This window comes from Vicia villosa, linkage group LG2, assembly GCF_029867415.1.
Source record: "Vicia villosa cultivar HV-30 ecotype Madison, WI linkage group LG2, Vvil1.0, whole genome shotgun sequence".
NCBI lineage: Eukaryota > Viridiplantae > Streptophyta > Magnoliopsida > Fabales > Fabaceae > Vicia > Vicia villosa.
In genome coordinates this window covers 137,733,243-137,759,102 of record NC_081181.1, presented here as the reverse complement: position 1 = coordinate 137,759,102, position 25,860 = coordinate 137,733,243, and the positions used below count along the sequence as shown (strand labels likewise).

Genomic DNA, 25,860 nt, shown 5'->3' with positions numbered 1-25,860 from the left:
TTATGTTTACATAAAAGAGAGTAAAAGTGAGAATAAGAGAATTCAGTTTTGATATTAAGCAGGAGCAGTGATCAGTTCATTCTCGTATCTATTCATCTACTGAGGTATATTCTTGAACCAACTTTTTTATTTTGATGTATTTATGCATGTGTTCTGTTATACTCCCCTTTATTTAATTTTCATAAACTATTTAGTTGATCAATTATATATTAAACTTTTATTTACTAGCTTTACAATCATTTGTCTCTAAATTGTGTAAATCAATAAAACTTTGGTTTATAAATTTATTTGGTGTTTGATTTTGATGTATATGTTTTGGTTTTGGGCTTTTGCCATGTGAAAATGAATTTAAAACGTTTGGAGAAGTTTAAACAGCAAAAGCAACTGACTACACTCCATGGCAAAATTTTATATTAAATGCATTACTTGTATGTCAAAAAAATAAAAGTATGGTTTTAAGGTATTAAATGCTCTTTGGAATGCACAGATTTGATTGATTGAAAATTACCACATACAATAACGCATGCGTGCAGGGTTATTAAAAACAAAAAACACAAATTTAGTCTTTTACATTTCCTTTGTTTCTCTGACTCAGTCTCTTCACCAAGCTAATACGACTGAACCACCCAACACGATACCGGAGCAATGAGTGGAAGAAGAAAACCCTGCCATGGTTGGATTTCAGATGACGACGTGTCAAGCATTAGGTCAGTAACTGGTTTCCCTTGGGTTTTCATTTTATTTTGATGTATTATGTATTTTATGATATCAAATTTGATTATGCTTTAGGGTTCACGATTTGTGTTTATTCACGGTATAAATGTATGCAATTGTTAGGAATCGAGTGGTATGTAGATTTAAAACTTTATAATTTTGGTTACCGATTGCGGTTAATGTCAGTTATTTTGGTTGATGGTTATGATTAATGTATCATTCATATAATTAGTTCTATTCATCAGGGGATTCTAGAGATAGGGTTTATAAATGTAAATAGTTCACTATGTTAATGATTTAAGTAAAAAGTTTGTGTTTTTTGCTGTTTATGTATCATTCATAGTGTTATAACAAACATAGCATCGTTATTTCAGTGGAGACTCAACAATGGATGAAATACAGAAACTTGTTGATGAGGTTGGAGAATGTTCTGCAACAAAAACTTCTGCAAAAAATACTTCTCCTAAGGGCGGCCAGAAAGGAAAAGTCGTTGCTAAGAAATCGCTTAGGTTTGAAGAAACTCGAAAAAATACACCTGTAGTTATTCCAACTTTCAACTACATGAATGTTCCTATGAAGGATGTTAAGGTTGAAGAAGTAGATGTCCCCGTTGTTTATAAGAATGAAAAGGAATCTAGTAAAAAAAGAATGAAGACATCTAAAACTGTTGTGAAGAAAGCAACGGTCACTCAGAAGAGAACCAAGAGCAAAACTTTGTTTAGGACAGCCAACAAAAAAACTGTTACAGATGGTAATGTGAAAAGACCAATCAAAGTTGGGAAGAAGGGAAACAATCAATCCAATGTTAGGATAAAATGGTTAGGGGGAAAGAAAACATATTGCTGGGATATTGCTATACAGAATTCCAAAGTCAAAAAGGAGAATGTTCACGTAATCCAATTTGAAACTTTTCTGTTATTTTAATACAGTGTTGATCTCAAAAACTAATCCAATGCTGTGTCTTTATATTGTTGCAGCATTTCCCAAGAGAAATATCAAAAGATTGCTTGCGAATCAATCAGAAAGAGATAACGATTAGAGATCTTGACTTGCATCAAGAATTCAAGTGTATAATCAAGACAGCAACACGTATGGGGGTACCAAGCCCATCTGAGAAATACATGACTCAAGGATGGTACAACTATGTGCACACCAAAGGGTTCAGAAACAACGACACGCTGATATGTCAAATGAGTCGATTTTCTCCGTTTCTATTAGTCAAATTGAAGAAGAAATGAAGGAAGCTGCTAAGTCCAAGTGTGGATTGTGAAAAGATGTTGTTTCTAAGAAGTTGTCTGATTATGTTTTGTTGTTTTTTTTTACTATTTTAAAGACAATATAGGATGGTCATGTTTTCTATGTGTTGTTTTAAAACTTGTTTAGATGTTTTGTTTGTTGTTGGATGATTTCCACAACAAATGGCGTGTTATGGATAATAGTTTGCACTCTTTTATTTAGTTTTAATTATTATTTATTAATATCAATGTTTTATTACATATTAATGTTTTTTTCAAGGATTACTTACTATATGAAAATAGAGTAGTTTCTATCAATGGCTGTCAATTTAGATTTCATATTTTTTACCATTATAAGTATCTTATTTTCTATTTGAAAAAGTAGGGAGATTTTTGTTGAAATATTATTTATCATAACAATAAATAATTTGGCTACAAAAAACATTATATAATCAATAGTCTACTTTAATATTCAACAACAAAAATTTATGTAGTTATAACTCATTTAGCAATATGAGTGGATAATTGTACATATCAAACATAGGCCTATAGCTGTTTACCGACCCAATTTCTAAAGTGTAAATATATCTATATATAGGAAGTATTGAAATAGTGCAGCCAAATACTGTCTTATCAATTGAACTTTGGAGATGGTGAAGTGGGGGGGTCCCCTTTGTTCCTTCTCCATCCTGCAGGTAAGTATTTTTTGCATGCATCTTATGAGAAAATAACTGGTTTCCCTTGGTTTTTCATCTTGTTTTTTTAACAACAATGATACTATTTTATATTAATGTTTCAGTGATCCTGAGAGAGGCTGTCTTGAATGGGCACGTAACATCAGAAAAGAGTTTGAGGAAGAGCAAGCTAAGATATTTGAAACTCTCATAAAAGATGGGTTTCTTACTGAGGCCGAACGCACGACTGATTATAACGGGGAGGTAAACTGGAGGTCGAATGCCACCGAGTGCATAGACCACTTTTATGCACTGCTGTATATAGTGCTTTAGATCTTTGAAATTAATGAGTTGGGTGTCACAATGCAGAATATTCCAATAGAAATATCAAGGACATGTTTTAGTAAAATGTAAAATGCGATAAGGATGGTAGATCTGATTCATGGAAAAGGATATCACTGTGTTATTCTTAGAGCTGGAAGGAATGAGTATGAGAAACATATTGGGCTTGGATGGGATGGTTTTGCGAAAGCAAAGAAGCTTTAATCAGGAGATGTGATTTAATTCTCCATGATTCCTTTTTCAGATCTCATGTTTGTGTATTTAGTGAACCGAAGTATATGATGATTTCAAAGTTCTTACATGAGGGTGTAACTTTGTTGTTGATTGTGTTGTTACTGTAAAATACTTGTGTTGTGTAATGCGTTTAGTCTATGGTTTTGTATTTCAAGTTGTTAGTTCCTTTTATTGTAATACCGGTGTTGTGTAATACATTAGCTTATGTCAAGTAATATCAATAGTTCTTTTTGTAAAAAGTGCAGTAAACGAAATATGTTATTAGTATCCAAAGGGGATATTCTATCTTTAATTTATCACAGTTAATAAATTGTTCAACGACTAGGATTTTGGGTAAAGGTATACTATGACCCTGCAAATCAGAGAATCGGATTAGAATTAGGATACAAATACTCTTATAAGTCGTATGTATATGATGACGAAAAATGACAAACCTCATCAGTAATATAGTCTTTTTCAATTTCCTTGACAAATCCTTCATCATATGAAAGTTTCCAAACAGATGCTTGGCCAAATGTTGGCTGAAGTTTAGCTCTGAACGCCATTCATTTATCGAGAAGCATGTCAAGTTCATCGGGATATACCATATGATCGTCTTCACCTTCCTAAACATTGAATTTGATGTAAGTACAACTCTTAGTAAAAATATTATTAAAATAGATAATCAATTATACTATACATTCAACACTGCTTTATAAATACTACCAGCAGACTTTCCAATAATGTCGGCACAGTCGATATCACAAAATACAAAGCGAAACTTTGATTCACCATCAATAACATAGATGTTAGCTCTATACCTTTTATATCAATGCATATAATGAAGAAGTAAGAATAATTACATTATTGAACATAATAAACGAATTCAGTTGGTATAAAATTGAAAAATATAACCTTGGTATGGCTTGTTCAACAATTTGTCCACATGAACATTTGTATGGATTGTTCACATCATATGCCTTTAAAGAGCATTTAATACATCCATAATAAAACCAACCATGTTTTGACACAAAAAAAAATTTGAGCTGTTCCAACAGTAACACATAACATGTCCTAAAATACAATAAGTTGAACATTATCAGATACATCAGTCACACATAACACCGTCCATATAAAAATGAATGAGCTAACTTTTGGAAATTTTGCATACCAATATACCTGTTTGACCTTGCAAAGCTCACTTAGAGAAATACATTTGGCCTTATGGACGAAACTTTCAACTGGGTGATTTGGGAGGCACCAGACCAAAGAGACATACTTTTTGATGACTGAGAAGGATTTTCAGTCTGCACATTTGCAGGTAACCTAGAATCTATCATAGAAATCTATTTTAATTAATATTACTTATTTATTAACTTAGCATTTAATTAGTCAAATATAACAAAGATTTGATAATGTAATGTATGTTATAGGTTTTTAGCTCTCTACAACATCTGCTTTGGATAATATGTGGAAGGTTAGAATTCCATCAAAAATTCATTTTTTTGGATGGAAGTTTATGCACAATAGAATAGCAACAAAAGATCAATTGTTTAAAAGAGGGATTTTGTTGGAGTCTAAGGATTTAATGTGTGTTTTGTGCTTGAAGGAGGAGGAATCCCTTAATCATTTATTTGGTGATTGCGATATTGTTGTTAATATTTGGAGGAGAGTGCATATTTGGCTTGGTCCTTCTCTTGGCTTGTCTTTGGAGAAGTTTGTTTCGTTCTTCTATCATTGTGAGGAGGTGAAGTGTCCGAAGAAGAGAGCTACCGTGGGTTTGGTTTGGCTTACAACTATTTGGTGCATTTGGTTGAAGCGGAATGCTATCATCTTTAAGAAGGAGGTTTTTAGTTTTACGGAAAGTTTCTCGAACATTATGATTTCTTCTTGGGGTTTTATGTTAGCTTTCCATAAACTTTGTAAGCATTGTAATTACTACTCTTGGAATATCTTTCCGCTCGATTGTTTCGAGTAGTTAGAGCTTTCCGTTTGTCTCGGTTGGAGTACCTTTCATACTCCTTTTCTTAATTCATTGCCTATTAAAAAAACATCTGCGCCGGTGGCTCTATGCGAAGACCAGTAAATATATTTTGATACATCATACATTTTCATATTTTTTTCTTATGACTAAGTTATCTTTTAAATATTATTATACGAAATCATTTTAACCATATATTTCTTTTCATTTTCATAAATCTTGCTAATGTGTGACAGAGGACATGTTGACAATTGATTATTTAATTGTGTTAAATGTGTTTGATTCTTATGAACGTCTCGAAATGCTACACAATATAGTTGATTGGCTGTATGAGGTAAAAATTATTATGTATTTATTAATGTACAATCTATTTTTTATTTTTATATATTTCTTACTCAATTTAATATTTTTGTCATAATTCAACATGTTCAAATTTATAAATTTAATTTAGAATAATTAACTGATGCTAGACTCGAGCATTATTATAATTATTAGAAATATATTCAATTAAAAATTGTGGGAAAATTACACACCCCAATTATTCGTTCTACGAGTTTAGCAAGGATCCTTTGCTCTTTTTGTCGTAGTTGTAATTGGTGTGTAATCTTCGCTTTTTGGCGGTTAATTTCGTTCTCTGTGTAATCGGGTTGGAGAACTCTTAGTTCTCCGTTATTAATATATCTTGCTTACACACAAAAAAATTGTATAGACCCTTTTAGCCCTCGAATAACCCATCAGGAGGGTCGAGACATGGCTTACTGAAGAAGAGATCCACGCATATATTGAAACAGAAATAAATGTGTCAAATCCAAAGGAAACTAGTACACAGAATAAAACCTACACAATTTGTCTGGTGAGGCAAGCTGCATGATTCTTAACTTTGTAAAATAGAAGTTATATATTTTTTTGTTGCAAATTTTTAAGATGCTTTAAAAAGTTTATAAATAAGTAACATATTTTATTTTAAAAATTGGTTTTGTAAAGATGAATTAAATTTACTATTAATTTAAAATTCTTATACATGAGCGTGTTCACTTCTCATAAACAACCATTCATTTTCATATTTATTAGGAGGACTATATGGAAGGCGAGATCATTGGAAGACCAGATTGCAGACACATATCACCTCGAATGCATAGAGCAATGGTTGTTGTTAAAGAACATTTGTCTTATTTGTAAGCAAATAGCTTTAGATTTGTGGGTTACTCGTTCAATTTGAATTAGTTTGTATGATTTGTGAGTTATGGTTAGACATTTATGTTGCAAAATATTTACTATAAATTTTTACTTTAAATTGTTGAATTTGACTACTTTCATTTTTGTTGGTAAACAAAATGTTAGTAAAAGAAATTTTGAAAACACATTTTTATAAGCAACATTGTTACAATAAAATGAGTACAAGAGCTATTTTAATATAGTTAATTAGTTTACACTTAATTCATTGAAGACAATATAGAAACTAATAACAACAATCAGAAAATTTTGTAATTCTTTCTACCATACTCTTGGCTCTAAATTCCTTTGGATTTGAGTTATCTCTTTTAATACGGCCTTTGGAGTTTTGTTGAAGGAGAAATGGTATATTACACTACAACACGGAACAACTACAAGAGCACTTTTTTTTGGCTTTAATAGCGCTTTAAAGCGCTGCCAAAGCCAGCGCTGGCGTAGGTAACGAAAGCGCTTTTAAAAGCGCACTGGTAGACCCCCTTATAAGAGCGCTTTTTCTAGAAAAAGCGCTCTGGTAGACCCCCCCTATAAGAGCGCTTTTTCTGGAAAAAGCGCTCTGGTAGACCCCCCTATAAGAGTGCTTTTTCTGGAAAAAGCGCTCTGGTAATATTTTCGACCTGTAATATTTTCAACCTGTAATATTTTCGACCTGTAATATATTTTCGACGATATATTTTCAACCATAGGTAGGACTATATATATACTAACATAATACCATTATAATATCCAAAATTATATATATACATCATTATGTCAAACAAACTAAATCTCTAACATCAACAATATTATACTTCAAATATTGGCAACAATATGATCAAAGTTAGTAACCATATATCCTAGAGTACTATAATATTCTCTTCAAATCGACACAAATCCTACTGCCTGAATAGATGATGAATATTAAATTGACACAAATCCTCTTTGATTTCTTCCAACTTAAGTCTCGTGTAAGAAACAACACGGAATTCGTCAAAATACTACAGAATAAAAACATAATATGAATGATTTAGTTAAATGTAATAAATTATAAGAAGTTATCTAATTAAGTTATAAATCCATACCGTGATTGGAATCTCTAATTGATTCATTTGAAGGATTTCTTTCATAAACCTCAAAACAAAGTAAGAGAAACCTTCACACCCCCATTCACCTCCTTACACTTCCTCTGACCATCCAGAACCCCACCTTTTTTTCTTTTTCCTCACCGCTACCTTTCTCCTATTGTTAGAACTCTTCTTCTTCAAAAGAACACCTAACTCCTCCCACTTTTTCATTTTAACGCGTTTCCCCTTACCCCTCTCCTCCATTACCTAAATCGAATCCGGAACAAAACTCTCCACACTCTCCAAAACTACCTCATTAAGAGCTCTCGCTGCCTTAACAAGGTCTACAGAATCCGGTTTTTTTTGCCCCTTAATTCTAACTACAACATCATCAAAAGTCCCAATGTCTTTAACCTCCTCTACAACCAGCCGATTCTTCTTCTTCTTCTGAATGATAGTATCACGTACGCTTTGAAGCGTCACACCGAACCCATTGTCAGAACACTGTTCCACACTTTTAACATCCCCTATGTTGGAACCGTTACCATTACTCACCCCCACTCGACCGTCAAGACAACTAAACGAAGCTACTGGAACATTATCCGGAAAATCAACAAAGCTATCGCTAGAATCTCCACAACTAACATGGTTTTCACTATCAGCCAGAAATTTCGACCATATAGACTATGAATCAGAAGTTTTAGAAGCAGGTAGATGTGATTTAGAAGTACCTGATAAAATTCTGAGCAGTCCGTGGGCAGCTTCTTCCCTAAGCGTAATCCAGAACATTTTTCCATCTATCGTGATCGACGGAGATTCAACAAGAGAGAACAACATAGAGAGAAGGGAGAGAGAGCATCCTAGAGAGAGAAAATATATAAATTTGATGATATCTGATTGAGTATAAAAATTTTCTTGATTTATTAGGATTTATGTTACGCTAAACAACTAAAAGAGTACTTATTTAATTATGATAAAACTCTCACAAATTTATTGTAAAATTTTAGTTCTAGTTGTAGGGACATAGTAGCTTATGTACTAAAATTATAGGAATTAAATAACAGTGAGAAACTAGTAGTGTTAGAGATTTAGCATGAATAAATTTAACAGAACATAGAGAAATTGTTTTGGCAGAGGTACTAACATATTATTAAAAGGACTTTGTATTAATAGTAGTAGTAAATATAAGTTGTTTCTGTGGATGGGAAATTAAACAGCAGGAATGGTATTATTTTATTAGCAGTTAAATAATAGAACGAGTAATAAAATAGTAGAATTAATTTAAGTAGCAGGTGAAATATTGACATTAGCAATAGTGCAGTGAGTAATAAATTAGCAGAGGTAATTCCAGTAGAAGATGTTATGAAATAGTTGTGTTGGTAATTTTAGCGGTTGATAATTTAACAAAGTTAATAAGTACTTTAGTATACAGTAGAAATAATAGAATTTTTCGCCGATAATTAATTAACCAGAAATAGTCGAAATAGTTTGAATAATTATGTTGTTTGTTTGTAGTTTATTCTGGATGATTCGATGAGTTATATACTTGTCGTAGATTGTGAATTTGCAGGTGATAAAAATTGTGTTGTGTTACTACCGTTGAATTGTGATTATTAAGTTGTAGGCTTATGTCAACGTTGGAGTATTTGTTGTTAATTAAATTGTTGATGTTGTTGCTTGTATTGATTTTGTTGATAAATTGAGACGTTGCAGGTTGTGAGGAAATTGGTTGTGTTTTCCTGTGTTGAATTGATGAACCAAGTTGTAGGCCTTGTGCAATGTTGAATGAGTTTTGTTGAATTATCATTATGCTGCACGCTTATAGCCAGTGTTGAAATTATGATAAAGTTGATGTTGATTTGATGTATCCGTTGCTGTTGTTGAGTTGCATTATGTTATCGCATACATTGCATAATTAATTTGGCCTGGATTGGCAAAATTAATAAGTTGGCCTTATTGGCAATTTTTAAGTTGGAGCTAATGTTCACCACGTTGGCCTGGATTGGCAAAATAAGTTGAAGGCTTATTCCTTGTTGACGCCTCGATAACCTGGCGGATTTTTAAGTTGGACGTTCTGCTCCATTGGTACCACATGCATGTGCATTTGAACACGTTGTTACATCTCATGTTGCATTTTGAGTCGTTGTGAATGTTGAATAAATTGTGGAATTGTTTGTCGTGTGGATAATTTACGAAGCGGTGATTTACCTTATCTGAATTCTGATATATATTATTTATCATACAATTTATTAGATTGTTAGATATCTCACCCCTTCTTTTTGAATGTTACCCCTATGTTGGTAATGTGCAGGTAATTGAAGGATGAAGATTCAGTCGCTGCTAATTCGAGTCGGGTTGTCGCTCTGATACGTAACACTCGGGGGGATGAGCGCTAGTTGTTTAGTTGTTTGGTTTTATTGTTGAATAACTATGTTGATACATGAAGAGTAATTGTTGATGTTAAAATGGTTTTAAATTGAAAAGATGCTATATCTTCAAAGCTAATTAATGTAGTTACGCTGCTTAATGTTGATAAAGTTGATTCATGTGGTTTTAGTTCATCTGAGTATTTGTGTTATGTATCTATGATAGCATGATATTATTGTTAAGTTGAATTGTAATGCTCCAATTTTTTGTCGAAAAAAAATTTTATAGCTCTGATTTTCTTAATAACTACTGGGGTAGAATTGGGGTGTTACACCTATCACATAACGACAGTTACTAACACCCCACATGGAATCACCACAAATCAAGAATTTTACCAGCATATCACTTAGCTCATATATTATGCAATGCCACAAAATAATGAGATGCAACATCATTAGACTCATTCATGTGGTACCAATACATCACTGATGACTTAGTCATTATTATTCTCCAAAGATCCCCAACAATAGGACCGATTCTCTCTTAAAAGTGAAGCACATCACAAATTGCACTTAATCCACACAATGGATTAAGGCCGTCACTGGACTAGGTAGTCCTACAAACTTTGTTGGATCATCATCTTGCAAAACTTCACTGGACTACTTATCCGACAATGCTATGAATGCATGATGCTAAACAACATATAATAGTAAAACGCATAACAGACATGGTTGATTCATTCGCACAATAGGAAACATCACTTACTAATATTTATCATAAAACATCATTATCTCATCTCAAAACAATTCTAGAAACCTACATCCTATGGTTCATTTTACTCTCTCAGAATATAGATTATTTTATTAGCTCGCTTACGCTTTGAACGACACAATAAATGGAGTCCAGAAACTCAAGTTAAGACGCTTATAATTTTTCTAATTCAGGTGCCCTTCGCCCGGTGAGTACCCTCCTTCGCCCGGCGACTGAAGACAGTAGGCAACCATTTGAATTTCTCAAGTCTCTCGCCTAATGAGCCTCTTCTCTCGCCCGACGAATCAAGTCAGCAGCCACCCCTCTCCTCGCCTGCATCCTTCGCCCGACGTGTCCTGTTTTGATCGACTCGCCCGAAAAGCCAATCAATTCGCCTGGCGAATCAGCGCGATCAGAGAATTTCTTATGTGATTCCTGCATAAAACCAGTTAAATTTCTTGCGATTTCTTCATATTACAAGTCCCAAATTATCATCTAAACTCAGATTTTCAACCTATAATGACAACACTATGTATCATACATTATGGGTATCATTCTATTGCAAATTAACACATCTAATTCATTAAAAGTCATCACCTCATCATCTATTCTTCAAACCCCAAAATCCCCAAAACAAATTCTACAACTATCAATCACTTAAGCCAATTATAATAATTAGGATAGACTGCCTTTACCTTAGATTGACGCATGATTCAAATTCCTCTTCGCATTCTACAAAGCCTTCAAGTTATCCCAAGCCCTAGCTCCCCTCTCTTTCCCGTTCTCCAAAAATTCCACGATCGAATGAAAAACCTTTTTCCTTTTTTTCTCTTTCTGTTCCACTTAACCCTCTTGAATTTACCAATTTTCCCTTATTATTTCTACCTCAATATTATTTTATTTTATTAATTAAAATAATCCCAACTAATTATTCTAAAATACTCCTAATTCCCAATAATTCTTACAACATCTAAGCACCACCCAAAACCGTCAAAACATCATACATCATCATTAAAACAACAAATATCGTCATGAGAACATCAAGACTTTATAGAGACTCATATTCTCACGCCAAATTAATTAAATAACTAATTAAATAATTAATCTAGATTTTCAGGGTGTTACATAATGCCTCATGACTGATGCATCTTCAAATTAGGGGAGACTGTTAGACCATGCTATGATTATAAGAGATGACACATTAGAGATGATGGTAGACTATCTGAGAGGTGACCCATTGGATGTCCTACAAAAGATGGAAGTCACCCGAGGGGTTCGTGCTAGGTTTTAATTCCTAGAGAGGTTGTATAAACAAAAGCTGCATAATACAGAGCTTACCGCTGGTGATGATGAGCACCTTATGTAGTATAAAGCATACACATTGAGAGCATACTTGTTGTACTTAGATAGCACATCTATTTTTATGGATAAGAGTGCCACTATTGTGAATGTGATCTACCTGGGATACTTTGTTGACTTAGAGTAAATCCATGAGTACAACTGGGAGCCCTTGTTTAGTCTAATTGTACTCCTAGTTAGCTGGAGGTTATATGGGGAAGACCAAACAAATGACAGGATATATCACACTGTGAGGCTATGTTCATAACACATTTATGCAACTTTTAGTGTTTGTGTGTCATTTTCATAACTTGTTTGCAACACCATTACTAATGATTCATATGAACCATTTTCATGCTTGGATCATCCAGCACTTCCCACACATATTTGGCTAGTCATATATGTCGACCTATAGCGAGGATATGTCATGTTCTTATGCATTCATCCTACGAAAAAGGAATCTGGCGACAGAGCCATACAGAGTGTATCTTGATTGTATGGTAGTAGAGGATATACACTTTTATGCATACGTCAATCATCTTGAGATTCCTCCCTTGGATAACATTGCCTTCTACTCTGAATGATTAACTTGTGGTTCACATCTTGAGACTCATAGTGCATCAAAAAATACATTTCTAAAATCAAATGGACATTTTTTTTCGAACTTTCATATGGTGTTATGCCATAACATAGGGTGAGGTGAGATAACCAATTCCCTATACCTAATTGTATTTTAGCCCATGACATTAAAGACATAAGGCCCATTTAATTGATTTTATTTTATTATAAAAAAGTAGATGCATGTACAAACTTTTATAAATTTGTTTGGTAAATATTTTTTTTTAACTAAAATGGCTTTTATTTAATATATTTGACCATAGTGGTTAAAATTTCCTAATATTAAAGGTTTCCATAAAATGAGGCTAATAACATGTATTGGGACAAAATATTTGTCAGCGCCAACTAAGCATTCAAATGTTCTATCATATTAAATTGAATTTCTATAAAAATGTTTTTTTGCCATAAATTAAAAATAATATTTAAGTCTAGATGTAGACTCGAATTTTCTCTATAAATTGATATCCAAGGGAGATTTGATATATTCTTGAACCAGCCTTCTACAAGCAGGAGCAGTGATTAGTTCATTCTCGTATCTATTCATCTACTGAGGTATATTCTTGAACCAACTTTTTTATTTTGATGTATATAAGGACCTAATAATGTTGGTTTTATTTGTTTTACATTTCATTTCGATAAACTATATAGTCGATCATTTATATATTAAAATCTATTTACTAACTTTACAATTATTTGTCTCTAAATTTTGTAAATCTGTAAAACTTTTGTTTATAAATTTATTTTGTGTATGGTTTTGATTTTGATGTATATGTTTTGGTTTTGGGCCTTTGCCTTGGGAAATAAATTTAACATTTTTATTAATTTAATTCACAAAGATATCTTGCATGTTCCAATTTTTATACACTTTTTTTTTTATAAATCAGCAATTCATTCATTAATTTTTTTTTAGACACACTTACAATTTACATTTATCAGATTTATTATCTATTATATTTTATGTGTTTCAGTATTCATTCTTTTAAAAATAATCAAAATTTTATGCACTTCAACGTATTTTTTTTGTGCTTTTTTTAATGTAACCATGAAAAACCTATGTATGTGAAAATATTTTTAGCCGTTTAAACTTAATATTTTAACCTTTTTCTTATGAAAATTTATATATATATATATATATATATATATATATATATATATATATATATATATATATATATATATATATATATATATATATATATATATATATATATATATATATATATATATATATATATATATATATGGTTGCAACAATTTTTTTTTCTTCAGAAAGCAGTTTATGCTAACAATTTTTTCAAAATTTATAATTCTGATTTTTTAGTTAATAATTATTTTACAAAGAGAATTTTACTATGTCATCGATTTGATCTTTGTTACAACGGTGAGATTTGTCTTTCATATTAGTTAATATACTGAATTTTCAAAAATAATAGAAAAACCTACGGGCTCTCAAATTTTAACTATAAAAATTATTTTTTAAATTATTTTAACTAATATTTTATCTTTATAATTTGAAGTTACACACAAATGAATATTGGATTTTGCTTCTCACCAATTCAATAGTTCTTAATGAAAATATGCTACATATGTATGTTGTTGAACATTGACTTAATACTTATGCATATTGTTAATTGTTTTTTTATGACATGCGTGTGCAGTTAAGAAGTTATCAAGAATGTCTCATCAATTCCGTTTAGTTAACTGGAATGAAGACAACAGCCCAACTCGTGATGCTAGAACTGTAAGATATTTGATGGATTCTAATTCTCCTTCGACGTTTGCTTTCAACAATCGCATAAGATTGACTGGGACCAGAGATCAAACTATACCTCTTCACACAAATCCAACAAACATTACTACTAGCCATACTACAAATGGGAATTATCATCCAACAATCACCAACATTAGTAACTATAATGATAATCAAACTTCTCCTTCTCCTCACTCGTCTCCGCCGAGACTCTTTGGTTCATCTCTCATTTTAGCTCCTACTATCAGAAGTACTGTTCAGTATATAAATACAACATTACCATCATCTATGAATTCAAGTATGACACAACTTGAGGCAGCTGGATCAAATTTTCATCAAGTTCAAAGTAGAACAGCAAATAATAATAATGGTATTTCTACTTCATTTAATAATGGTATAAATAACGACGTTGTTGCATCTGCTACTATTACTTCTACTAGTACTGGTAATGGCTTGCTCAAAAGAAGTAGATCATCAGAGTTTGTGAGAGGAGAGAGTTCGAATCAAGGTTCACAAGTTGGTGCCTTAAGAAGACGAACAAATCCTCCTCCTCATAGTGTCCAACATGAAACTATGAACAATAATAACATGTCTTCAACTCGATTATCAAGTATGGTGCCGCAACAAGTGAACCGTCATGGTGTAAGTGCAATACAAAATTTTATTATAGATGATTCTCACATAAATAATCAACATCATGTCCATGCTAGTCCATTAAATTTTTTAGATGATACACCGTCATATAATAGCCCATATGAATATATCATTGATGATAATGTTGCTTGCTTAATATTTCCTTCTCAACAAGAGATTGCCCGAGAAAACTTCACCATGACCCGAAGAACTGAACCTACATCTGCTTCTACCTCTACGACATCTCTATATCCTTCCGCAATGACAGGAGGAACAACTCAAGTCGCAGTGAGTACATCACCATTTCAAAGAAATAATAATTTCTTGTCTTTTGGAGCCGATTCATCTTTATCCTCCCATAATCCAAGGGATATATTTGAATCTATTGAACAAAGATTTGATGATACGTTCATTCAAAGCACCATAAATGTTCAACAATATGTAAGGCTTTTACCAGAAGGTCAGGGGAATAGATTTCTGGCTCCATCTACTGTTCACGTGTGGTCTAATAATTTTGTACCAGGATGGCCACAACGACATTCTAATCCTTCCACAAGTGGTTATAACCTAAACCCTCCCCCATCCCATAATGGACCAAGGTTTAATACTGCTGTTGAAAATGATCAATACATGCAGTCCCATATAATATCGGCTAGGTCGAGGAATCGTCGTCGCAGTAATAACCGCATGTTCACCTCAACTTCACGTGAACATAGGGCTCAGAGGAACAGGCACAGGGATGAGGTATTTTTACACCATTTTTTAAATTACTTGTTAATAATGTTTTGATTGAGGAGTAATACCAATTAATTTAGTGTTAGTGATATATTAATATTTCAAATATTTAAAATTTATTTACAATAGTCATATATGTACACATGCATGCATGAGTAAGTTTAATCTTCGATTTAATTGGAAATAATGATAAATATGCTAATTGTATTTATCTAATTAAGTTGTTAGAATCTATCATAGAAATCTATTTTAAATATTATTATTTATTTATTAACTTAGCATTCAGTTAGTCAAATATGACTTAAATATTTGAGAATGTAATGTATGATACAGGTTTTTAGCACCGGTGACTCTATTCGAGTTTCCAAACTTAATTTAGAATAAATAAGTAATGCTAGACTCTAGCTTAATTATGATTGTTAAACAAACATTCAATTAAAATAATAATTTAAGCAATTTTACAGGTGTTTTTGGCACTCGAGGAACGTAGGAGGGCTGAGGCCAGACTCACTGAAGAGCAGATCCGCACATATATTAAAACAGAAACATATGTGTCAAATCCAAATGAAACTAGTACACAAAACGAAACATGCACAATCTGTCAGGTGAGACAAGCTGCATGATTCTTAACTTTGTAAAATAGAAGTTGTCGTTTATTTTGTTGCTAATTGTTAAAGATGTTTTAAAAAGTTTATAAATAAGTAACGTATTTCATTTTATAAACTGCTTTTGTAAATATGAATTAATTTTAATATTAATTTAAAATTCTAATGCATGACGGTGTTCACTTCTCATCAACTACCTTTCATTTTTATATTTATTAGGAAGACTATGTGGAAGGCGAAATTATTGGAAGACTGGATTGCAAGCACCTATATCATCTTGAATGCATCAAACAATGGTTGTTGAAAAAGAATACTTGTCCAATTTGTAAGAAAATAGCTTTAGATGTTCACGAAGATGAGGATGATAGTGTCATATAATTGGTTCCGTGTTGCCTCTTTGAACTTTCTTTTGTTTTGAGTCTTGGTTGTTGTTTTTTCAATTTATTATGCTTTTCCTTGTTTGAATTATGAAAGATTTTTTTATTATGTAATTTGGTTTACATGTAGAAATTCTTTACAAACCTTATTTCTGGTTTGGTTTGAGTTAGTTTGTATGATTTATGGATAATGGAAATTTAATTAGACATTTATCTTTAAGAATATTTACCATAAATTTTTACTTTAAATTGTTGAATTTAAACTACCTTCATTTTTTTTTGTTGGTATATAAAATATTAGTAAAAGTACTAGTGATAACACATTTTTATAAGCAACATTTCTACTATAAAATGAATACAATAGATACTCTAAATACGAGTATTAGGGGTATTCGAATTCAAAATACAAAATAGAAAAAATTACCCGGCCAAAAGCACGCTACCTATTAAGGATACAATCCACTGAATTTTGACACCATCCAAAGAAATTACAATGAATTTTCTTTTTTGAACCTATTGCTAACCATTTCTAAGAAAAAAGTTTAAATTTGTACAACATCTCCCCTATATCTACACCTCCTCCATTAAATATTTTCTCAAATCGAGTAAGATGTTGTTTGAATAAAATTTTCAAGAGCTAGTGGTTGAGATCGTTTGAAGAGACGAATCTAATGATACCACTCATGAATGCTAATTTTTCCATTTGAGTAAGCTGCAATTCGTGTTAATTTTGTTGACTTTTCAACGTTCCGAGGTTGAAGATTATGATATGGATGTCTTCAACTAATCAAAACACGCCACACTTATTTTCAAAATCTGATTTAAATGTGATTCAATGCTTTAATCATTAATGACCATAACATGCACAACGCGTCAGATCTATTGAATTCAATTACTAAGACGTTCTGACATTGATTAGATGGTCAACAGTATTTTGGTTTTATTTTATTTTTCAAAATTGTTTTATCTTCAAAAAATTAATAACTCTTTCATTTTTATTCCAAAAAATTCCAAATTTTTTAAAAATTTCTCATTTAATTATCTCTTTCTGATGGTTATTTTTTCATATTTTTAATTTTGATTTACTATTTTTAGCTATTTTTGCTTGATTTTAATTAGTTTAAAAATGGTTGAAATGCCAAAAATTATCAAATCCTTTTTTAAAAATATTAAATAGTTTTTTATGATTTTATCATAGTTTTATTTGAAATTTATTCTGTGTTTAGATACTCATTAAGTATTTCAACAAAAAAATTTCATTATTTGACCATTTAAAATCCCTTTTTATTTCTTTAAATTATATTTGTTTGTGACTTTTATTATAATTTGTGACATAATTCATCTCTTCACCTATTTTCTTTTGATTTGTGGGTGTAAGTCTTGATAAATCTATTGTTGTAGAGGTTATGATTTAGTTATTTATCTGATGGATCATTAAGATAAAATCTCATAATGATAAAAAATCAGGAGGTATGTGGCACGATAGTTTTCAAAATAAAATTTACTATTCCTGGAGATCAAAACAATGACCATTTCAACTATCCACTCGATTATTCAAAAATTGACGTAAAGTGAAAGGTTTCTTGTCAACCTTTGTTATCTCGCTTGTCTTACCGAAGTAAAATCTACTTCGTGCCTGAGGTAAGTATATTTGTAGTAGTGACCACACCGTTCATTACTATGGACCATCACCCATATTTAAATTAATATATCAAACATTTTGTTCCCAAAAATTGGACCAATAACATATTCATAATTATATAGAAAAAAACTTAATATGAATATATTCTGTTATTAAAGATGAATATGGTTATATTGAAAAAATACAATAATAAAAATTGTATTTAAGGAAAAGATGTTGGTGTCTATATTTTCTAATAATAAAGATGATAATGATTATATTCAAAAAATAAAAAAAAAATAAAAAATTGTATTTATAGAAAGATATTGATGTCTGAGGTGGGAGATGCATACTGACAAAATGTTGGTCAAAAATAAAATTAAGAAAAAAAGGCATCCATAAAAGAAGCTGATAAGTGAGTAGGGGGATGCATAGTGAAAATAATTAGTCAAAAATTACCAAGTTATTTTGGATATTTTTGAAATACATACATTTTTCAATAATTAAAATAAGATCTTAGTCAAAACAAAAGAATAAAAAAAACTAAAATTTTCTCTATAAATTAAACCTTCTTTAGTTTCATTTTAACTCTCCTTTCATTTTTATGTGTAAAATTCATCATTAATTTTTGTATATATGTACTTTTTATTTAGTTTTTCTTAATGTTTTTGGTGTTTATACATAGTTTTGATACGTTTCTTCTGTGTTTGGATTTGATCACTAATTGCTCAATTAATTATTAAATTATATTTTACAGAATTTATAATAACTTGTGTCTTATTTCCTTAAAAAAAAAAGTATTGTTTATGGGTTTGGTTTTGATGTTTTAGAATTGGTTTTTGTCTTGCAAAAACAAATTGATTAGTCTTGTTTGTCTTATTTATACAAATAAAATTTTATGTTGGAAATTTTATGTACACTTATAATATTTCTCAGATATGTTGTTATTTATGTTTGCATGTTCTAAATTTTATTTACACTTAAAATATATATAAGATATGTTATATATGTCTTTATATTCCTAAGAGTTTAAAAGAGATATACCGACACGAGATTCATCATTGTGATTGGTTGACAGTGTAAAATTATTTTACATTCTCTATCTCTATCTCTATTCCTAATATTTTTTTGAAAGAGTTAAAACAATTCAAAACTATAGATTTTTTAATTATTTATATAAAATAAATTTTATTCGATTACAATAATATTTTTTTACTTCATTTCAACTTTTTAAATATTTTTAATTCTAACTTTTTTATTAAAAATGATGTAAGCGCCATAATTTCTAGAAACATTTTTGTTTCCATCACTCACTTATAATAAGAATTTCCAAATTGATGTCAAATTAATTTTTTTGGATATGTTAATGCAGTTAAGAAGCATGGCTCGGACCATCAGAACAACGCACAACCACGCCCTGCAGCACTTGCAGCTGGAGCTACACCAATATATTATCATCAAGTTCAAACTAACAACAACAGAAACCAACATGGCTTAAAGATTTCTATCAATTTTAGAAGGGGGTGCAACAATAATTGTCTCTACTTTATTATTCTATTTAGTATGTTTAATATGTGTCTCCAAAATGGTCTAGGTCCATTTGTGTTTGAAAACTCTATATATATTTAAGTGTAATTTCGTTGCATTAATGGTGCAATAAAAAAAATTATGAAGTTTGTTTTTTCCCTTTGCAACTTAGATTTATGTTGTAATATAGTATAGATTTTTTTTTGCTGTATCAAATTATTAAAAAAATTTGGCCATGGAATCAAACAATGTTAAACCAATTCAACTAATAAGGGACAGTGTTTTTTTCTCTCTCTTCAATGTTCGCTCTCTTCTCTCTCTAGAGGGAAGGGTTTTGGTTGTCAATGGCCGTCGGCGGTTGGGAGACGGTCAGGAGAAGGGCCGTTCGGGGTTCGCAACCTAGGTGGGATGTGTTTCCGTGGGGTGGAGGTATGGTGGGTAACCGGAAAGGGTCGATGACTTCAGTGTATTTCTCGAATTTTCCTGAATCTTTCTCTGTGAAGTCGTTTTTTGAGCTTTTCGCGTGTATTGGGAAGGTTATGGAGGTGGCAATTTCACCGAGAAAGAATCGGTTCGGCAGGAAATTTGGTTTTGTTAGGTTCGAAGGGGCGGAGGACAGTAGGCTGCTTGCGATTCCCTGCGACAACGTGATGATTATGGGGGTTAAAATCCACGCTAATCTTCCCAGATTTGAACGTCCTCGGTTCGAATCGGTCATGGAGGGTGGGTCTAAGGTCTTTCATGGAGGGGGAGTTACTCAGAAGAAGGAGGCGACGATGGGTGGTGGGGGGTTTGCTGGGAGAGTTGGAAGGGATGGTAGATCTTACGCAAAGGTGGTACACGAGGGTGTTGGGGGCATTTCCATTGTATGTTCTGAGTCCCGGCCAAAACTCATATATTCCTCTAAAGATGTCGACAAAAACAGATTGGTGAAAGCTTATGTCGGTGTTGTCTCTATTCCCGGGTCGACCTATAATATTCAGTCCCACTTTAAAATGGAGGGGTACTTTCTGGTGAAGGTGACTCCCATGGGGGGTAATTTGTGTTTGTTGGAAGAATCAGAGGAGGGTGTTATTGAGGATCTTATCGGGGTCGGAGAGACTTGGTGGAAGCAGTGGTTTCAAGTGATAAGGAGGTGGAATGAGCTAGATATAGATGATGGCAGAGTTAGTTGGATTAGCGTCTATGGGGTGCCTATCCATGCGTGGAATGCTGAGTTTTTCATGGCAGTGGCAAATTCGTTGGGATCATTCATTTTCCTCGACGAATCGACGGCGGAAGGATCTGTTTTCGATACGGCAAGGATGATGGTGAGGGTAAAACTGAACTATGAGTTACCAACATCGATGGAGGTTCTTATCGACGAGAGGAACTTCGTGCTGTTTCTGAAGGAAGATGTTGTTGGTGCGATGCGCAATGTTTTAGGTACGCGTAAAGTATGTTCTTCGGTCAGTTCTGAAAACGATTCTTTGGACTCTGTGGATAACATTCCTGTGCATATGTGTGAGGAGGAGAAAGAATGTGAATCTGATGATGTTATTCTGTTATCTAATCCAGTTAGGCTGGTAGTATCAAATTCTGAAAATGTGTTGGTTCCTTTGTCTGTTAAGCCCAAGAACCATGTTGAACCGAACTTGATGCAGAATTCAAAGCCAGGGGAGTTTACAGGGGGCGGAGGTTGGAGGGAGTAAAGGTTGCGGAGGGAGGAACGGTTTTCAGTGGCTGCATTGGGGGTGGATCAGCTAGTTGTGAATCTTCCAAATACTCTTTTGATGAAACGTTGCAAGAGATAAGGAATTCGATGTCGTCTTTTCCGGGGCAGTTGGACAAAACCAAAAGGGAGGGAGTTTTTGACGAGGCTGTCAAGCTTAGTCAGGATGGGGGGCTGTTTCAAAGGGAGATAGGGGACTGGACGTCACTGAAGTGCCGTCAGTTGGAACCGGGTCTCGGTGTGTGGCTGTTACTGGGGCAGTAGCCAAGAATTTAAGGTATAAAAAGATTAGCAATCTGGGAAAAAATAAGGGAGTGCTGGGAGTTAATAATTTGAAGTGCATGCGGAGTTGCGGCAGGACAGGTTTGAAGTCGAAGGGGAAATCTGCCACGGTTGCTTCGCTGTACGCCTCTAATTCGGTTTCAATTTGTTCTTTTGGTAGGAAGGAACCGGATCGGTATGGTAACCACGAAGAGGAATCTGACATCCAACGTAGTAATAATAGACAATGGGGTTTTCTGGATGGGGAAGGTGGGAAAAAGCTTGGAGCGGGCATTGCCGCATTAGGTGTGGGGGTGCAGGGGGGAAAAATTAATTTGTTAGACAAAGTTGAATTTTTGAGGAAATGTGGGGAGGATGGTAAGAAGAGTGGGAAGGAGTTATTAGTTTGTTTTAAATGATTATTGGAACTATGAATATAAGAGGAGGAGGTAGCTCTTTGAAAAGAAAAAGAGTGAGATCTATCATCATGAAAGGCAAAGCGGACATCTTTATGATTCAAGAAACTAAATTTAAAGATTTTATGGACCATTATGTTTCAAATTTGTGGGGTGGGTCGGATATTGGCTTTTCTTATTCGAATTCAATTGGTGCTTCGGGAGGTTTACCTACCTTATGGAAGGGGGATAAAATGGAGGCGGTGAATAGTTTCAATGGGGATGGTTATCTTGGCGTTAAGGTGAAATGGGAGAGTAAGTGGTATTATGTAGTGAATGTGTATTCTTCTTGTATGTTGGATAAGAAGAAGGTGTTGTGGGCTAACTTGTTGAGATTGATTGAGAACTTCAAAGATGGTGGGTGGATTATTGGAGGGGATTTTAATGCGGTTAAAAATGTGAATGAAAGAAGACGGAGAGGGATTGGGGAGAATGTGTACAATAATGAAATGAGACTTTTTGCGGAATTCATCCATAATACTTCTTTGGTGGATTTGCCGTCCAAAGGGAAAAAATTCACTTGGTATAGCGGAGATGGGAAATCTATGAGTAGAATTGATCGATTTCTTATTTCGGAGGATTTGATGGAAAGATGGGGTGTGGTAGGTCAAATGGTAGGTGGTAGAGATATTTCGGACCATTACCCGATATGGTTGATGGCGGATAAAGATGATTGGGGTCCTAAACCGTTCAAATTCAACAACGAATGGTTTTCTTTAGATACTTTTTATGCTTTTGTGGAGAAGGAGTGGAAGAATTTGGTGGTGGTGGGGAGAGGGGATTATGTCTTGAAAGAGAAGTTAAAATTGCTTAAAGTTAAACTTAAGGGGTGGAATGAAGAGGTTTTTTGTAGGTATCATCTAAACGTGGAGGAAGGTAAGAGGCGTATTAATTTGTGTGATGAAATGTTAGAATCGAGCAACGTGGAATCGATTGAGGAGGTGGTTAATAAGAGGAGGGAAGTTTCTAGTAGATTTTGGAGGGATTTGCAAATCAAGGAGAATATGTTACTTCAAAAATCGAGGTTGAAATGGTTGAAGGAGGGAGATTCTAATGGTGGTTTTTTCCACAAGGTCATTAAGGAAAGAAGGAGGATTAATCACATTGGTCCTATTCTTTCTTCGAGGGGAAATCATGAATCGGTTAGGGAGATCAAGGAGGAAGTGCATCGGCATTTCAAGGAGAAATTCAAGGAGGATGTGTTGGAAAGACCATTGTTGGAGGGGATTATTTTCAACAATATAAGTGAGGCTGATTCGGCATTGCTTGAGAGCCCGTTTTCGGAAGAGGAGATTAAGGAGGCTATTTGGAGTTGTGGTGGGGGGCGAAGAGTCCGGGCCCGGACGGGTATTCTTTCCTTTTCTTCAAAAGCTGTTGGTCTTTTTTGAAGGATGATATAGTTCACTTTTTTAAAAGCTTTTACGAAGGAGGATCTCTTTCTAAATCGGTAACTTCTTCCTTTATATCATTGATCCTTAAATCTCATAATCCTTTATCCTTAGATGATTATAGGCCTATTTGTTTGGTGGGGAGTATGTATAAAGTGGTCTCGAAATTTTTGGCGGGTAGATTAAAGAGAGTTCTTGGCTCCGTTGTTTCTTCGTGTCAAACCGCCTTTGTTCCGGGTAGGCAAATGTTGGAAGGGGTGGTGGTGGCAAACAAAGTGGTTGATTATGCGAGGAAAGAGGGAAAGGATTGTATCCTTTTCAAGGTAGACTTTGAGAAGGCTTACGATAAAGTGAATTAGAATTTTTTGAGGTATTTATTCGGGAGGATGGAGTTCGGAGAAAAGTGGAGAGGATGGATGGAAAAGTTGGTTTTCAAAAGTCATATGTCCATTCTTGTGAATGGAAGTTCGACGGAAGATTTTTAGGTGGGTAAGGGGTTGAGACAAGGTGATCCCCTATCACCTTTTCTCTTTGTTTTGGTGGCGGAAGGTTTAACGGGTTTGGTGAGGAAATCTATTAAGATTGGGGAATTTGATTGTTTTTCAATCAATCAGAATTGTCCTATTTATATCCTTCAATTTGCAGATGATACTTTGTTGGTAGGAAAAGGAAATTGGAAACATATTTGGGCTATAAAGGCGGTGCTTAAGGCTTTTGAGTTGGTGTCGGGTTTAGGCATTAATTATCATAAAAGCAAGCTTATTGGGATCAATCTTAATGGGAGTTTTTTGGAAGCGGCCTCGAATGTTTTATCTTGTAAGATTGAAGATAGTAATTTCTTTTTTCTAGGGATCCCGGTGGAGTATAATCCTAGAAAAAATGAAACTTGGGAACCTCTTTTATCCAAGATGAGAAACCGGTTGGCGGGTTGGAAAAATAGATTTTTAACTCTAGGAGGGAGGATTACTTTGTTGAAGTCCGTTTTGAGTTCGCTAACCGTTTTTGCAATGTCCTTTTTCAAGATGCCGACCAAAGTGGCGAGGGAGTTCACGCGTCTTCAAAGCGGTTTCTTATGGGGGGAGGTGAGGATAAGAGATGTATCCATTGGATTAGTTGGAGGGAGGTGACCCTTTTGAGAAGGGGGGGTTAGGCATAAAAAACATAGAGGATTTTAATTTGTCTCTTTTGAGTAAATGGAGATGGAAGATTATTCAAGGGGCGGATTCTCTTTGGTACAAGGTTCTAAAGGAGAGGTATGGTGATTTGGTGTTAAAGTTGATGGGAGGGGCCGTTGATCCCATAGAGAGGAGGAAGGCGTCGATTTGGTGGAAGGATTTAGTGAAATTGGGGAGTAACTCTTTTTTTGACCCGTTTGTTTCTTCTTGTATGTTTCTCTTACGGAATGGTTATAATATCCCTTTTTGGGACGTTATGTGGATGAATGGGTTGATTTTGAAAGAGGTGTTTCCAAATCTCTATGAGGCTTCTAGTTTGAAAATGGTGTCGGTGGCGGCAATGGGAGGATGGGTGGATAATAGGTGGACGTGGGGTAATTGTGGTATTTCCGAGAATCGGCTTCTTGAGCATGAGGTGGCGGTTGAATGGGGCATTTTCCGAGGATTTTTGGAAGAGTATGGGGTGATAGGTTCGGAAAGAGACAGGGCGGAATGGATCACTCCGAGGGGTGAAGATTTCTCGGTGGCGTCTTGTTATGAGAAGTATGCTTTTTACCGTATTCCGTTTGGTCTGATTGGTAGACATAATGAAGCAAAGATTTTGGTTTGGAAAACGGATGTTCCTTTCAAGATAAAGGCGTTTGGATGGAGGCTTCTTGCTAATAGGCTCCCTACAAAATATCTCCTCGCGATTAGAGGTAATCCACTATCTTTTGATGCTTCCTTGTGCTCTTTTTGTAAGATTGATCCGGAGAATCGGGATCATTCTTTCTTTTCTTGTTCTTTTGTAAAGAATATTTGGAGGGACATAGCGGTGTGGATAGGTAAAGAGGGGTTAGTTGAGGAAGAGAGCTACTCAAGTTTTATGGAATGGCATTCCTTTTGTATATCTAAGAAAGTGTTAGATAAGAAGGTAGATATTGTTTGGTTAGCAATTACTTGGGCTTTATGGTTAAGTAGGAATGGAGTTTGTTTTAGGGAAGAGGTTTGGAGCTTTGATAATGTTGTTTGGAACATCAAAGCTTTGGTGTGGAGGTGGTCTTTTTATGGAGAAAATACTCATCCCAATTATTCTTATTATGATTTTGTCAAAGATCCGATCCGATTCTTATCATAA

The 25,860-nt window shown here is 33.7% G+C and overlaps 3 protein-coding genes across 3 annotated transcripts; all 3 read left to right on the top strand.

Annotated features, from left to right (window-relative positions):
* Positions 1–14,180: 14,180 nt before the first annotated feature.
* Positions 14,181–16,606, top strand: LOC131650142 (uncharacterized). Its single transcript, XM_058919871.1, has 3 exons — positions 14,181–15,632; positions 16,088–16,228; positions 16,448–16,606. Exons 1-3 carry the CDS (start codon positions 14,181–14,183, stop codon positions 16,604–16,606), a joined length of 1,752 nt encoding a protein of 583 aa, XP_058775854.1.
* Positions 16,607–20,097: 3,491 nt separating this feature from the next.
* LOC131650141 (uncharacterized) lies at positions 20,098–21,444 on the top strand. Its single transcript, XM_058919870.1, has one exon. The coding sequence runs from the start codon at positions 20,098–20,100 to the stop codon at positions 21,442–21,444; it is 1,347 nt and encodes a 448-aa protein (XP_058775853.1).
* Positions 21,445–24,846: 3,402 nt separating this feature from the next.
* Positions 24,847–25,860, top strand: LOC131650140 (uncharacterized). The gene has a single exon (XM_058919869.1). The coding sequence runs from the start codon at positions 24,847–24,849 to the stop codon at positions 25,858–25,860; it is 1,014 nt and encodes a 337-aa protein (XP_058775852.1).